Here is a 16,057-nt window from a genome sequence, read left to right as displayed (position 1 = left end):
ATTTTTACCAGTAAAAACTGACTGATTCTTTTCTTTAACAATTTCAAGTATCTAAAAATGTAATGTACTGTTGATGAAGACCTCCTTCCTATCAATCATATATCTATTAAAATGTACAAATTGATAAGATGGTGATAAGTTTCAAGTGTCTTTTGTATTAACTTTTACATTTATTAGTTATCTTGTTGTGTTTGCGAAATTATCGATAGAAATCACTTTTCTGCAAAAAAACAAAGCGACGATATGGAATTAATAATATATTGGATTTGTTAGGTGTGTACGGCGTTTAAATCGGATTATACAAACTTACCCTACACATAGTTAGAAGCCCTTAAAGATATTACACAATAAATTTACTTCATTGTTTTCATCCGAGAAATTTTATTTTAATATTATTACAACGAACAAGATATTACGACACTCAGTTTCATTAAATTCAATTAGTAATTCATTTAATATTAAGTATTAACTTTTTATGGGTATTTTATAGATAAAAGACCTTTCAGGTCTTATACAATGAATTTACACATTCATATCACATTTTAAAAAATTAAGTTTAGTTATACTGCAAGAATGGACAAGAAAATATTACAGACTACTTGATTTAACGAGAGTTAAAAAGATTATTTAAAACGCATTTTATAGATAGATGACCTTACAGGTCTTACACAACAATTTTGCACATTGTTTTTTCTTATCTAAAAATTGTAATTCTAATAATATTCCTCGAATTTGGAAAAGAAATGATAAAAGAATACTTCATTTTATAAAGGAGGAGTTGTAAACATTTACAAGAGTTTTATAGACAGGAGACAACATTCGACAGGCCTTCTGTGGATAAAGCTTATTTTATACGTTTTTTTTATGGATGAAAGACCTTACAGGTCTTGCACCTTAATTTTAAAAAGAAATTTAATGTTTTTTTTGTAGTCATCGAATGGACAAAAACCCATGATTGAGAAGTTTAATTCAATAATGGCCTGGATATTCCTCCATTGGCATTTACTACTTTCTGGATACTTCAAACATTATGCACTTAGCTTTAATGGCTGGTTTCTTTGTAGTTACAGGTTTTGATTCAATCGCCGTTTTTTTAACAGTTGTGGTGGTTACCGATTGGACTCTACTGGCAGCAGGGGCCTGGAATTTACAGAGATTATAAAATGTATTTTTAGTTTGTACAGTTACCGACAAAAATTGGTAAAATTCAAATTCTAATTTTGCATGAAAATGTAAATATAAGTTAAAAACTTTGTTATTATCGGTAGATCTTAGCGACTGCTTTCGTTTGTTGGGGACAAGGTGAGAACCTTTATAGTTGCGAAAAAAAAAAACTTAAATCTTAATAATATTTATCTTCAATTTCATCAAAGGAGACATTATCACCGTAACGTTGCATGGAGGGCAGTAGTAGTAAATCCCCACTGATGTCCACGAGGTTTCGAATAGCTCCTCTAATTCTGTACCACACGATTTTCGTCATTGAAGAGTTTTGAACAAATTCTCTTTGAAAACGTTGCAGTATAAGACAATGTACATATCTATCTTACCCTTTTCGTCTGACTGACAGATGATTGCATTATATTCACGTTTACAGTTGGTGTGCGCCTGGCACCGGTGGCCCCAGATCTGCCGCCATTGACTACGGTAATATTGATGGGGACCATGGCAACCTGAAAGAAAAAAAATATATATATTAGCATTTGTGTGAATTCAGAATAAAATGATGTTTCGGACATTTGAACCTGCTGCTTTCGGTTTTGGTTTTGCTGCGACCACTGACTTTTCAACCGTAACTTTGGACACTGTGGTTTTTTGGCAAGTTTTAGGAGGCATTTTTCTGAAATACAAAAAGAAAAATGTTAGTTTTTTCAATTAAATTGAAAAATGCAAGAGCTTGACTTGAATGAAACATAATTTCAGCAAGCCGTTGTCACAGGCCATAAAGCCGCCACTGCCAATGGTTATGTTAAATAGTAAAAAATATGCAGACGACCTCAATTGGGAGACAAAATCTAAACATTTAATCGTGAGATGCCAAAATGCTGGAAAAAGTATGCCAAATTTTGACTAAGCGGATGTACTGCGCCGCGGTCAACATTTGGATGAAATAATAATCAAACATTAAATTATATGGACCTACTATAAATTCAAATGGAGATTCAAAACATTTTTCTTCATATGTGATTTTTTTAACTTTTCGGAAAACTCTCGGTTTTTCCCAAAATAGGACATTTTTGACTACTGGGGGATTTAGAAATATATATATATATATATATATATATATATATATATATATATATATATATATCCAAAAAATCTATAATTTTGATAAGATAATAATAATTTTGATACATCAAATGATATATTATTCATATTGGTATAGTAGATCCGAGTTTCGGGTCAAATATCCAGGCAGAAAAACAAGTAAAAAAGCTGTAAGTTCAGTCGGGCCGAACTTTGAGAACCTCCACCATTTGAAATGAATTTGGCAATTCTCAAAAAAAAAAAAAAAAAAAAAAAGATCCATTAAAAATTCTGTTAAAATCTTAAAAATACCGAATGAAGCTGTTAGGTTCTATACGACGACATGGACCTGCATAGGTAACTTTTGTCGTAAGCCATACAATATTTAAATGCGAAATTTCAAAAATAAAATAGGTGAAAAATGTAGCTAAAATCATCAAAATTCCAAATATCGGGATGTATACGAACACCACGAAGCAGTGGACCTGCACAGATAATTTTCTGTCTTAGGCTGTAGCATCAATTACGAACATCAAATACCAAATTTGAAACAATTCCGGTTAATAATGTCGCTAAAATCAGCAAAATACCGAATATCGGGAGGTACCATTATATGGGGGCTATACGAAGACGTGGACCTGCACAGACAATTTTCTGTCTTAGGCTCTTCAAATACCAAATTTCAAACAATATCGGCGAATAATGTCGCTAAAATCATCAAGATACCGAATATCGGGAGGTACCATTTTATGGGGGCTATACGAAGACGTGGATCTACATGGCCCATTTTCAATACCAAAAGTCCTGCAGACATAACATACATTTGAGAAAAATTTTATCAATCTACTTCAATTTGTTCGGAAATATTGGATGATTTTTCAAACACAGTCTGCAGCATAAAGAAAATAAAAAAAGCTTACACAAATACTTGATTCTGTGAGCGTGTTCGTATGAGTGTTTATAGATATACAATTTCAAGCTGCAAAAAAAAAAAAAAAAAACTTCCACAATTGAATATCAAATTTAAGATAGCTGTAGTTTTATTTAAGCTTGGAAATTCCCTTAAAGTATGTACATACGTACAAATGTGGATATGAATGTGTTTTAATATATGGGCATAAGTTGAGTTTAGGGGCTATGCTTGGATTGACCTGAAATTTTTACCGCAGGTAGGTATTTGTAACCTGATTACGGCAATATAATTTTTTTGTGGGGGAAATACCCGGTTACCCGGTTATTCGGCCCAAAAGTTCGGATACAACATCCGGTTTATATCCGGTTCTACGTAACCGATATCAATAATATGGGTATCATTTGAAAGCTTATGAAAATATCTATCCAACAAGTGGTCATATGACGGGGTAATTGGAACCTGTTTCGGAGAAATTTAGGAAAATGTGCATTTTTGTATGAGTAATTTTTGAAAAACCCATAAAAACTCGAAAATGGACCCATTATAGGGTCTTAAAATCTATACACAATATTATAGCTAACACTATTGCCTTTCCAAAATGGTGTCATATGTGTTGATATCTTTTGTAGTTCCGAAGATATTGACTTTTAAAGTCGTTACTTATGAAAGCAGTTTGAGTGAACCCAAGTTTTGTGTCGGGTTTAACGTTCTTGTTAATCTGCTTTGTTTTTAATTTGGTGTTGTTAGAATGTTATGGATCGCGTAGTCGGTGTTGGACATATCCCAGAGGAGAAAATCTTAAGCCCCGGCCAAAGGCCGGCTACTTACAAAAATTACAATTTTTAGAAAAACTATGGATCGCGTAGCTGGTGTTGGACATACCCTAGAGGAGAAAATCTTAAGCCCCGACCGAAGGCCGGCTACTTACAAAAATTACAATTTTTAGAAAAACTATGGATCGCGTAGCCGGTGTTGGACATACCCTAGAGGAGAAAATCTTAAGCCCCGGCCGAAGGCCGGCTACTTACAAAATGTACAATTTTTAGAAAAACTATGGATCGCGTAGCCGGTGTTGGACATACCCCAGAGGAGAAAATCTTAAGCCCCGGCCGAAGGCCGGTTGCTTAAAAAAGCTATAAAGGTCAAAGTCAAATGCATCTAGACTGGAGAAAAATATAATTTAATGAATTCTATCTCTTATATCCACGGAACCACAAAAGATATCAACACATATGACACCATTTTGGAAAGGCAATAGTGTTAGCTATAATATAGTGTATAGATTTTAAGACCCTATAATGGGTCCGTTTTCGAGTTTTTATAGGTTTTTCAAAAAGTACTCATACAAAAATGCAAATTTTCCTAAATTTCTCCGAAACCGGTTCCAGCAACCCCGTCATATGACCACTTGTTGGATAGGTATTTTCATAAGCTTTCAAATGATACCCATTTTATTGATATCGGTTACGTAGAACCTGATACAAACCGGATGTTGTATTCGAACTTTTGGGTCGAATAACCGGGTAACCGGGTATTTCCCCCACAAAAAAATTACATTGCCGTAATCAGGTTACAAATACCTACCTGCGGTAAAAATTTCAAAACGATCCGAGCATAGCCCCTAAACTCAACTTGCTCCAATATATGTAAGTCCGGGTTCAAGATCCGGATGCACTTATCCGATATAGACAATATAGGTATCGTTGGAAGTTATAGTCAAATTATCAATTTTTTTATAAAACCCCAAAAAGGGCCCATGATGGGGGTCAATTATAGCTGACACTCTTACCTTTCCAAAATGCTACAATTTGTGCTAATACCTTTTTCGGGTCCAGAGATATGGGTTTTTCCACACCTTTCCAATCGCGACGAAGTAGGTATTGTCTATATCGGATAAGAGGAACCAGGTCTTGAAACCGGACTAGCGGGTAAAAGTCTGGGGTCCCAGGTCCGTCCTCAAAGAAAAAAAATAGTTTCCCGGAATCAGGGTAAAAATACCCACCACTAGGAACATTTTCAAAAAAAATTTGAAGTTTTTACTAGCTTTAAGCCGGATATCTATATGAACGTAATTATAGATTATTGAGAAAATAACATTATTGAATGAAATTGCATGACGCCATAAATCTAAAAATGCATAATAAAAATGCACTTCTCGGAAAAAATAGATAGAATTTAAAAGCTCAATTGCTGGTATCCAATATAAAACACGATTTGTGCTACCTACCTCACAAAGAAGTTGTCGCTTTTACTAACAGAAAACAGTTCAATACACTTAACAAATGTAAAGATTACTATTTTTTAATATTCGATTTGCAATGCGCCGCCCGCTTTGTTGCCTACTGCAATTAAAAGCTTATCACAAAATGTAACTTGAGCGTTATTTCCACTCAAACGATCTTTACAACTATTATCGATTTCTTTAATTTCGATAACAATAACTATTGGCGATAACTAACAAGGCGACAGGGTGATTCACACAGTTTTAACAAAACACACCAGGGAAATATGAACAATTTTATGCTATGGTCTCATTGCAATTTCAATTACTTTGTTCGCTCTCGGAATTAGGTACACGAATTAACCTGTTCATACGCCATGAATCGTAATTCATTGTAATATAATTTCTTCTTTTAAATGTTTATTTTGTCGATTTTAATGGAAACATGTACGAAAAAAAAAATACAAATTAGCGTTATCATTTTTAAGATAAAATGAAGATGCCATTGTGGGAAAACTGCAGTGAGTATCAGTTACTTTTACAAAAATCTTGCCATATCTCTGTAAAACAATCGCTTATTTTAATGGAAAGGTCATGGTAGAAGAATATAGGTAGACGCGTCGACACAGCTGCTGGGGCAATGAACTGTCAAACCAATTTTAGAATTGAAAATGTTGAATGAAAAATTATTTAAATTTGTAAAAATTGTTGAAAAAACGCGAATTATAATAGCCTCTGAATGATGTAGTATAAGAAATCATATAAAAATCTGCTTACATTTGAAAAAACATTTAAATTTTTTTGACATATCAATGCTCCCAAGCGTTGATGCATCTACCTGTATTCTTCTGCCATGGGAAAGGTGTAATAATGAAAATCCGATAATGTGAATTATATCTTTTACTTTTCCTAAAGTTGGGTATAACAAAACTGGACTATAAAGAAAAGATATAACAACGGACCATAATATACAGGGTGAGATGAAAAAACAACAACCAACTTCTAACTGCTGTAATTTCTAAGCCTAAAATTATTCCAGTGACACCTCATTATATTGTTTGCAAGTTATTCGTGATGGAATTCAAGCGTGATAGTGTGATTTCTTTATATTTGGCTGGAAAACCACAAGTGGCTATCGTTAGAGCACTCCAGGATTTAAATGTGAATAAACCTTTTGTGTCTCGCACCATCGCTTGTTACCGTGATACTAGTAGCGTAGCCCGACGTCAAGGAAGTGGACGCAAGGAAACAGCAACATCAGCAGAAGTGGTTCGAAAAGTAAGAAGCGATTTTATCGAAATCCGAAATGGCCAAAAAGGGCTTGTAAGCTGAACATATCGCAATATTCCATTCGGCAAATATTGAAAAATGAGCTCGGGGTAAAGTCATTAAAATTCCAAATATAGCCTCAAAAGAGCTAAAGAGTTGTTTCGCTTGGCCAAAAGTGGGAACTGCCGAATTTGGTTTTCTCCAATGAGAAAACATTCGTTGTCCAGCAGTTTGTAAACAAACAAAATTATCGTGTTTACTTGCCAAAGAGGTCAGCTGAAACTCAAGCGCCGGCCATGGAGATGGTGTGGGCCGCCATAACAGCCGATGGTCGCTCTTCGACCGTGGCATCAGAATAAATGCCGAATATTATCGCGAAAATATTCTGGAGGGTGTATTAAAGCCTTGGGCATGCAAACATTTTGGTCGCAGACCTTGGACATTCCTACAGAACTCAGCACCATCACACTCAGCACACGCCACCCAAGATTGGATACAAAATGAGGTTCCTCGCTTCATTTCCAGTACACAATAGCCACCAACATTTTCGGATACCAATCAGTTGGACTATCGTGTCTTTTAGGGCAAGGTTGGCACTAAAAAATACCAAAGTGTGATCACCTAAAGCAAGCGCTTCGCCGGGAATGGGCCAAAATACCGCAGATCAACATTCGGGCAGCGTGAAAGCCATAATTCGTGCCAAAAATGACCAATTAGAATAAATTTAAACTTATTCTAAAATTTGATGCTATTTCCGACATTCTTTGCTTTCATTCAATAAAATTTAAAAAAATAAATAAAAATTATGGCATTTGACTTTGTTGCAGTTTTTTTTTTTATCTCACCCTCTATGTTTGTATCGTTTTGAATAAAGCCATGTTTAGACTAGCCATAATAATTCGCATCTATTTTTTAATCGAGTAACGAAATTGTTACTATTAGATCATTACTAAAATTTTATAAAGGTCGACTTTTTAGCTATTATCACTTTGGCAACACTGGTTTAAACAGTTCAAGCACTTTTCGTGTTTATCTACAGTTTGGTCTATAATTTAACTATGAATAGTCTTAAAAACGAACAACGCTTGCAAATTATTAAATTTTATTTTGTTAAGCGATGAAGCTCATTTTTGTCCAATGGGTACATAAATAAACAGAGTTGTCGATTTTGTAGTGCAGATCAGCGATAAGCCTTATGAAAGTTAAATACGCATCCAGAAAGTCACTGTTTGCGGCAGGTTACGGGCTGGTGGTATCATTAGATCGTACTCCTTCAAAGATGCTGCGAAGATGTATATAAATGTTATAGATGAGTGCTACCGTGAGATGATATCCAACTTGTTTGCTTTGCTTGACTTACATAACATGTGGCTTCAACATGCTATACAGCTCAATGGACTTCCTATAGCACTTAAATTCTTAAAATCTCTTCTTCTCTGAAATTCACCTTTTACTACCTTCAGTTAATGTACCATAAGTTGTTCTATCGCTTAGTTAACTAGTCTTCGGCGAGACATGCATATTGGGCATTTACAGTTTGAGAAATACTGGCAACGCTACAAATTTCATTCACATGAACGAATATAGAGAGAGATCGATCTCACCAACATACGGCAACTCTGTTTTATTGTTTGTTTTTGTGTTTTTTTTTTCATTTCCTTTGACTGTTATTTTCGTTGGCCGTTTGTTTGCCGCTTATGGCTAGCTAGCTAGTTCTCATCATGCTTCAGTTATGGGGGAAATTAAGAGATTGGAGCTCTTTGTTGTTGTAGATCAAGCTACGAGGGAGCAGTGTTTTATTTGCGGCAGTTAGTTGTCTTATCAGTTTATGACGAGACTCCGTTCAATGCGTGTGTGCGGTACGGTAAAGGTTTGCGCGAATTTTAATAGAAAAGAAATAAAACGAAATACCTATAACGAAAGATCGATTGATTGATTTTTGTGAGAAACCTCGGTTCGATTGCAACGTCCGTGTTTACAAAATAAAATTTGAAAATATTATATAAAAGTAAAATAATTGAAAAATTTTCAATTAAATCAAGAAAAGTCATTTAGTGTTCAATTTGTGTTTTGAAACCTGCTGTGCAATTCTTTTTTTTTTTTTTTTTGCTGCCAATCGATAATAAAAGAAAGTTGCCTTTGTGCTGTCAAACACAACTTTCAATTGAAGAGATAAAGAAATAAAAGTGTGGTGGAAAAAATAACAACAATTTTGTTATTGCAATTCTATGTACCCAAATTAATTGATAATATAACAAAACAAGGTGTGTGCATATGTGTTTTATTAAAACCAAGTTATTTATTTTAGTTAACAGTGGTTTGTTAAGGGAGCCAATTGTAATGGGGAGGCTGCTCTCCTTTTTCTCCCTATAACAGTGACCTGTGTTATTTTGTTGTTGTTATTATTTAAGTTGAGATTGTTAAAGGGGAGTAAATGTGAAGTTCTCTTTAGTCTGTGTTTTGATTAGGGGAAAAATCACCTTTTAATACTTTGACAGTGTTTTTTTTTCATACTACATTTTAATGAATGTTAATTATAATGGAAAATAATGTTAAATAAAACACACAAAATAACAATAGCTTCGGCGGCAACAAGTGAAATAACAACAGCAACAACAATTTAAAAATAAAAAAAAAAAAACAACAACAGTCAGTCATTGATACAATTGCCGCCAACTAAAATAATCCAAGTGAGCACCCGTCAATGGTGGATCAAAATAAATTTGGTGTTGTTTTAATGCGCGTATGTGTGTGTGTGAGTGTGTGCATTCGTGTGTACCTTAATTTCAGCAATGGATTAATGCTTCACTGATTTTTGTTAAAGCAAGTAACTATATTTTTTTGAAAAAAAAAAAAAAAAAAATAGTAATAATAAAATTTGTTATTTACCCGTTCACATGCGGATTACGGCGACGGCTTGCGACTTGCAAAAATTTCCCCTGACCATCAATGTTTAATTAACACCTTCAACATGGAAGTTAAATTTGAAAATTCAATTGAATTTTAAGTAGGGGTATTAATTCAGTCAACTATGGTATCGGCCAAAACCAATGCACGCAGGCAGATTCTTGATATTATATATTGGAATATCTCTAGTTTAGTAAAAACTCTCGGATTTTTTGAATTTGAAGCTACTGAAAATATCTATACCTATTTGAAAGCTAATGAAAATACCTATCTAACAAGTAGTTATTTATTGATTTTTGGACCTGATTTTTTATAAAACCCAAAATAGGGCCATTATGGGAGTCCATAAAATTTATAGCAAATTATAGCTTTCCAAAATGCTAAAATATGTGCTATTATATTTCCTGGATCCAGAGATATGGGTCTCTGAATACCCGAGTTCCACTGATCCTTAGACTGACGAGGGGATGTTTTGGCCTTCCAAAAATAGTCAAACCTCTGTGCTAGTCCTCACATAAAGAGGACTCTCTAACGCTGGGATGTTGTCCGACCACGTGCCCATCAGTGTTACAGGTTCGTAGTCATTGTTCCGACTGTATTCTTACGGCAGTATTCGTTGATACCTGAGTGCCTCAACGAATATTAGGTGTGTAACCAAGTTCTTATTACTGTGTGGAGGCTATGCCATGGTCGACCTAAGTCTCTTCAGAAGACAATAACAAAAAACAAAACGATCCTCAACGAATATTAGGTGTAGTTACAGAGTTCTTATCACTGTACGGAGGCTATGCCAAGGTCGACCTAAGTCCCTTCAGAAGACAATGACAAAAAACAAAACGATCCTATTTCGACTGGTGGCACCTTCAGTCAACAAAGCTAAAAGTGCGAAGTTTACCTCCACCTCAACAAAAATCACCTTAAGAGAGGGCAGTGATTCAGGATCGTCTGCTATCACTAGCAGGGTGAAGCGGAAGGAAGACCTGGGAGGATATTATCGGTTTTCTGCTGCAATTTTTGTTATCTATTGGGAGTATTGAACATCAGATTTGAGAAAATTCTGTTACAAAATGTGGTTTAAATTGTTTGAATATCCGATATCAGGAGTTACCATTACATGGAGGCTATACGAAAATTGGAGCCTTCTATCTCAATTCGTGTGAAATATATCGTTATTGCAAACAGACCCCCAAAGAATTCGCTCGAATTCGACTAAAGAGTGGAACTCGATCGAATTCTAACGGGAGCACTCCTGGGAGTGGGAAAGACAAGACGAGCAAAACTCTAATTTTGGTTTCCTGTGTTTTTCTCTCCTTCGATTGTTACTTGGAGCAAACTCTCACTCTATCTCGAGATATTTGGCTCTCACTTTTAAACAGGAGTGCCTCAGAGGAGTAAACTCTGTAAAAACTCTCACTCTTTCCTGTTAGCGAGCAATTTTCACTTCCGCAAATATGTGCTCTGACAGACAGACAGATATCACTGAATCGACTTAGAATCTTACGTCGATCAAGAATAAATGTAATTTTGTAGGGTCTACAGGGTGAGATAAAAAAAACTGCAACAAAGTCAAACGCCATCATTTTTACATATTTTTTTTTTAAATTTTATTGAATGAAAGCGAAAAATGTCGGAAATAGCATCAAAATTTAGAATAAATTTAGATTTGTTCGAATTGGTCACCGTTGGCACGAATTATGGCCTTCAAACGGCCAATGAAACCATCACACGCTGTCCGAATGTTGCTCTGCGGTATTTTGGCCCATTCCCGCCTAAGTGCTTGCATGAGGTGATCGACACTTTGGTATTTTTTAGTGCCTACCTTGCTTTCTTAAATACTCTAGACACAATAGTCCAACGGATTGGTATCCGGAGATTTTGGTGGCCATTGTGCGTTGGAAATGAAGCAAGGAACCTCAGTTTGTAACCATTCTTGGGTGGGGTGTGCTGAGTCCTGTTAGAATGTCCAAGGTCTTCGGCCAAAATGTTTGCGTGCCCAAGGCTTTGATACACCCTCCAGAATATTTTCGCGATAATATTCGGCATTTATTCTGATGCCACGGTCGATTAATACAAGCGGAGGGCGACCATCGGCTGTTATGGCGGCCCACACCATCACCATGGCCGGATTGAGGCTTGAGTCCTGGTGGCCAACCGAAGGTGCACATTTTCAGCTGACCTCTTTGGCAAGTAAACGCGATCATTTTGTTTGTTTACAAACTGCTGGACAAAGAATGTTTTTCCATCGGAGAAAACCAAATTCGGCAGTTCACCACTTTCGGGTAAGCAAAGCAACTCGTTTAGCTCGTTTGAGTCTATTTTCCTTCTGTTGCGGTGTAAGTTTTTGCACTTTTTGGAATTTTAATGGCTTTACCCCGAGCTCATTTTTCAATATTTGCCGAATGGAATATTGCGATATGTTCAGCTCACAAGCCATTTTTCGGCCACTGCGATGCGGGTTTCGATCAGGTCCCTTCTTTACTTTTCGAACCATTTCTGCTGATGTTGCTGTTTTCTTCCATCCACTTCCTACGCTACCAGTATCACGGTAACGAGCGACGGTACGAGACGCAAAAGATTTATTTACATTTAAATGCTGGAGTGCTCTACCGATAGCCACTTGTGGTTTTCCAGCCAAACGTAAAGAAATTACACAATCGCGCTTGAATTTCATCACGAATAACATTTTTTCTGGAAAATTCTCACTAAAATGCTTTTGAACGCTTGTAAACAATATAATGAGCTGTCACTGGAATAATTTTAACAGCTGTCGGACTAGTGGCCTAGAAATGAAAGCAGTCTGATGTCTCACCCTGTACGGTGGTGCATAATTTATAGGTTCTGATGAGAAGTCGTGAGTTATTAAGTTCAAGACCAGACCTTATGGTCTATTGATAAACATTGTCCAGAGCTGACTGCAGTTTATTAAAGACTCAGCTATATCCTGTCCTCTCGTCTGCAAAAGTTCCGATGTCATAACTGTATAGAGTGTAAAGAATTGATCCCTGTGCTGCCCTTGATGTTATTCGGTTCAAGTCAGAGTATTCAATGTCATATATGATTCTAAGGAGTTTATATTTAAGATATGATGAGATGTCTACATAGGTTGGTGGTAGAATAATTCCTGTGACATATCCAGGAATATAGCTGAACATATCAGCTTGTTTTCGAATGCATTTTCGATCGTTTGTGCAAAACTGTTCACTTCTACAATAGTTGATTTTTTTTTTGTGAAAACCAAATTGGTGCCCGTTTTATAGCAATGTTATGGGCCAATAGCAATTAATATCGTTTGGATTTCTTCCTGGTTTGGCTCTAATAATAACTTCTGACCGGATATATTTCAGTTTTAAAACAGAGTTCATTATAATATTTACTTTCGCTATTCCTCCATGGTATGATAAATGCTTAATCATGGTTCCCTTTATTAAATCGAATCCAGCAGATTTCTTGCTATCGCCTTCCATATTTCTTCGAATTCGAAAATTTCTTCTACACGAGCTGGACTTATCATTTGGTTACTTTGAAGGATTCAGCAAATGTTTTGTGCCTCTTCTTTATTACTTTTTACCCACTAAACATTGTCCTGAAAAATAGTAGCTGTTTGAGGCACTGGCCCAGTTTAAAAATGTCACACATGTCATTTTAATAAGAAAATCTCCTGGTTTCTGGTATTTTGACTGGTTTCATCACATTTTCGTTAAAATTAGCCTCTATTTGGCTCTTAAAGTTCTCAATAGGCATCTGAGTAATTTCCTGTCCTTCTACTGCTGGATTTTGCTTCAAAGTTTTAGGGGGTTTCAACACGTTTCTAACATAAGTACGTACGTCCAAAATGCTATCGATCGATGGATGGAATGTCGCTGTCAACATTCATAGTAGTTTCATTTTATCGAACATAACCTACGAGAATGTAGATATCGTATACGGCGGAAAAACTACTATTACGATTTATACGGTTGAACATCAACTACATCGAAATTTAATGGTTGTGACGAGTCAAAATTTGATGTATTTTTGGACATATGTACGCTCGTACGTATGCACATGCTAATGGTTGACTGAAAGCGAACATTCAGGCAGATCGACTGACTGACAGACAGAGAGTAGCTGCTGCATGTAAGTAAGGTATGTGGCCATAGATGAATGAATTAGTAAATGCTTGGATGAATTTGCTGTCATGTTTTGAAATGTTTAATAACAACAGCAACAAATATCCACCGAAACACAACATATATTACGGACCTATGTACAATGTATATTTATGTATTCAAATATTTTTTACTGAAATGAAGTAAAAAGCGGCTATAGCAGAGGGGTGGTTAACACTGTGATTCGTTACTTCTCTCAGTGATGATTACATAAAGAATGATGCAACATGCACAGATTATTCAGAACAGTCAGATATAACAACGTTAGGGAGTAATATCCCTCTTATAGGTCGATCTATAACTTTTCGAGGAGTTGGTATTGCAGCCGTCGACTTTTGAAAACATTTTAAAATATATATTAGTCCTATATAAAACCCAGCAAGTATCAGATTAAGTTGAAGCTTGGCAAGAGGTAATAGTTGTATGTCAAAATGCCGGAACTCAATTTCTGCTACCTCCCCTATGAAGGGTCTATATCTAAACCGTGAGGTAAGCTCGCGTTGACCAAGGTGCGTCACAGAAATTTATTTATGTCAGCGACTTGATTAAGTTGAAAAGCTTGATATATTACATTGCGGGAGATATCCCGCTTTATTATCCAAATATTAATTATTATTTTTGGCAAAATTGATGTTTAGGAGTCCTAGGAAGCTGTGGAGAGGCGCCCAATATTCGGGGGCTCTGTCTCCCTGTGGCTTGGGACTCTCTCTGGTTCAAATATCAGGGGTTCTAATTCAGGTTCTGGAACCGTGGAGTACGCAGTCTCCCGTGGCTGTCCAACTCGCGTGACAGTTCGATAATACGGGCCTCCTCGTACTGTTCTTCCTTTCCAGAGCAGCTTTCTATTACTCACTCTTCTGCGAAGCAACCTGGAGAACTTCTATGGATTGGAAACCTGTGACTGAGTAGCTTACGGAAAATCACTCTTGTTGCTTTGTGGTAGAGAGTTTTAACTGTTGTAAAAATGGTGTCCCGATTGAGACTTGTAGAGCGTCTTTATGAACTATAAACGATCTGTAAAGATGCTCTACAACTCGTTGACAAACACCTTTAATCCCAATTATCTAGATTATATATTGGAGAAGATATCATCTGAGTTAATCTGGTTAAATATTAAATATTTCGCGCTCAATAAAAATTAAGATAAAATTGATCCCATGGAAAATTGGGTCCATAACAACCCACCTTTCCGCGGCATAGCAATTTATACCGACGATTCAAAGATGGAGTGTGGAACGGGAGCTGGTGTCTTCAGTGATACCCTTAATGTTTGTGAATGCTACAAACTTGGAAACAACTGTAGCGTATTTGAGGCGGAAATCTTTGCGGTCAAAAAGGCCACAGACCTGCTGGTCACGAGGAATACTGAGGTCAGCGGTCCGGTGACTATATATGTCGATAGTCAAGCGGCACTGAAGGCCTTAAATTCATTTACTATCAAGTCTAGGGCTGTTTTGAACTCCTGGAAAGCCTTGGAAAACACTGGGTTGTCCATTAAGTTCTGTTGAGTTCCTGGTCATTATAATATCCCAGGTAACGAGACTGCAGACGAATTGGCTAGGCTGGGATCCGACTCAACTACAATTGAAGTAGATAACTCGGTTTAACCACACTTCCTATTATCATATCATATCATTCATAGACATTACTCTGAGAGAATCCAACAAAAATGGCTCTCCAAAAGAGTCTGCCCACACTCCTAGAGAAGATAACAAAGTCGCTACTGTCATTGTCGAAACTTGATGTAAAACTTGTGGTGGGTATCATCACAGGTCACTGTAGGGTGGGGGCAATGACCTCGAAATGAAACAGCGACGACATTGACTACTGTAGGATCTGTCAAGATGAAGAAGAAATCGAGACAGTCGAACACTTGCTCTGCCACTGACCAGCACTCAATAATGTGAGACTGGTGGGAGAACTAGTGTCACATGATCTGTCTTCTTTTTCTAACACTGATCCTATAGTAATCCTTCAATTAGCCAGAAGATTCAAGTGGCTGAAGACGACAAGGCAAATTCCTCAGCCGTAGATCACACTCTACGACTCTATCTCTTATCTTCACCCCCCTTCTATCAATCACTCCTTCCTTTTTTCTTCCTATTCTTCTATGATGAACACAATGGACCTATAGGTCTCCGAGTGGAGCGTTTGCCATATGGTAACTGCGAGTCCTTTAACCTAACCTAACCTAAATTGAACGAAAGAAATTAATAAATATTTTTGAAAATTATGATGTGAGATTTTTTTGTATGAAAATCCTCGAAAAATATTTAATAATGTTGAAAAATATGAGGCCATTTTGTAGTATGAATGACACTGTTAAAATTTGAACAGAGATATACATCCGAT

General features: G+C 36.3%; 2 protein-coding genes and 1 long non-coding RNA gene across 5 annotated transcripts in view; 1 reads left to right on the top strand and 2 right to left on the bottom strand.

Annotated features, from left to right (window-relative positions):
- Window positions 1-352: 352 nt before the first annotated feature.
- LOC101894546 (uncharacterized) lies at window positions 353-5,546 on the bottom strand. The gene is made up of 4 exons (XM_005183912.4): window positions 5,388-5,546; window positions 1,738-1,840; window positions 1,551-1,673; window positions 353-1,140 (listed from the first exon to the last, which is right to left on the bottom strand). The coding sequence occupies exons 2-4, from the start codon at window positions 1,834-1,836 to the stop codon at window positions 1,006-1,008; spliced, it is 357 nt and encodes a 118-aa protein (XP_005183969.1). The 5' UTR covers window positions 1,837-1,840; window positions 5,388-5,546; the 3' UTR covers window positions 353-1,005.
- Window positions 5,547-7,735: 2,189 nt separating this feature from the next.
- LOC131805762 (uncharacterized) lies at window positions 7,736-8,428 on the bottom strand. The gene is made up of 2 exons (XR_009343815.1): window positions 8,011-8,428; window positions 7,736-7,932 (listed from the first exon to the last, which is right to left on the bottom strand). It is a non-coding gene; the product is annotated as an uncharacterized LOC131805762 (long non-coding RNA).
- The window catches only part of LOC101894381 (SH3 and F-BAR domain-containing protein DDB_G0274695), a 197,558-nt gene continuing 189,928 nt past the window's right edge, over window positions 8,428-16,057 (top strand). For all 3 annotated transcript variants that reach the window (XM_011294391.3, XM_011294390.3, XM_020036884.2), the window contains exon 1: window positions 8,428-8,914. The gene's annotated coding sequence lies outside the window, so the exon portion shown is untranslated. The remainder of the gene's footprint in view (window positions 8,915-16,057) is intronic.

The sequence above is a fragment of the Musca domestica genome, unplaced genomic scaffold, assembly GCF_030504385.1.
Source record: "Musca domestica strain aabys unplaced genomic scaffold, Musca_domestica.polishedcontigs.V.1.1 60, whole genome shotgun sequence".
Classification (NCBI taxonomy): Eukaryota; Metazoa; Arthropoda; class Insecta; order Diptera; family Muscidae; genus Musca; species Musca domestica.
This window is presented reverse-complemented; position numbering and strand designations above follow the sequence as displayed.

Excerpts from the sequence above, each read along its gene's own strand:
- LOC101894546 (XM_005183912.4), bottom strand. The coding sequence starts at position 1,836 with ATGCCTCCTAAAACTTGCCAAAAAACCACAGTGTCCAAAGTTACGGTT. Across the intron at positions 1,674-1,737 it reads CGAAAGCAGCAGGTTCAAAT|GTTGCCATGGTCCCCATCAA; the intron begins GTCCGAAACATC and ends TTTTTCTTTCAG. Across the intron at positions 1,141-1,550 it reads CTGTCAGTCAGACGAAAAGG|GCCCCTGCTGCCAGTAGAGT; the intron begins GTAAGATAGATA and ends TGTAAATTCCAG.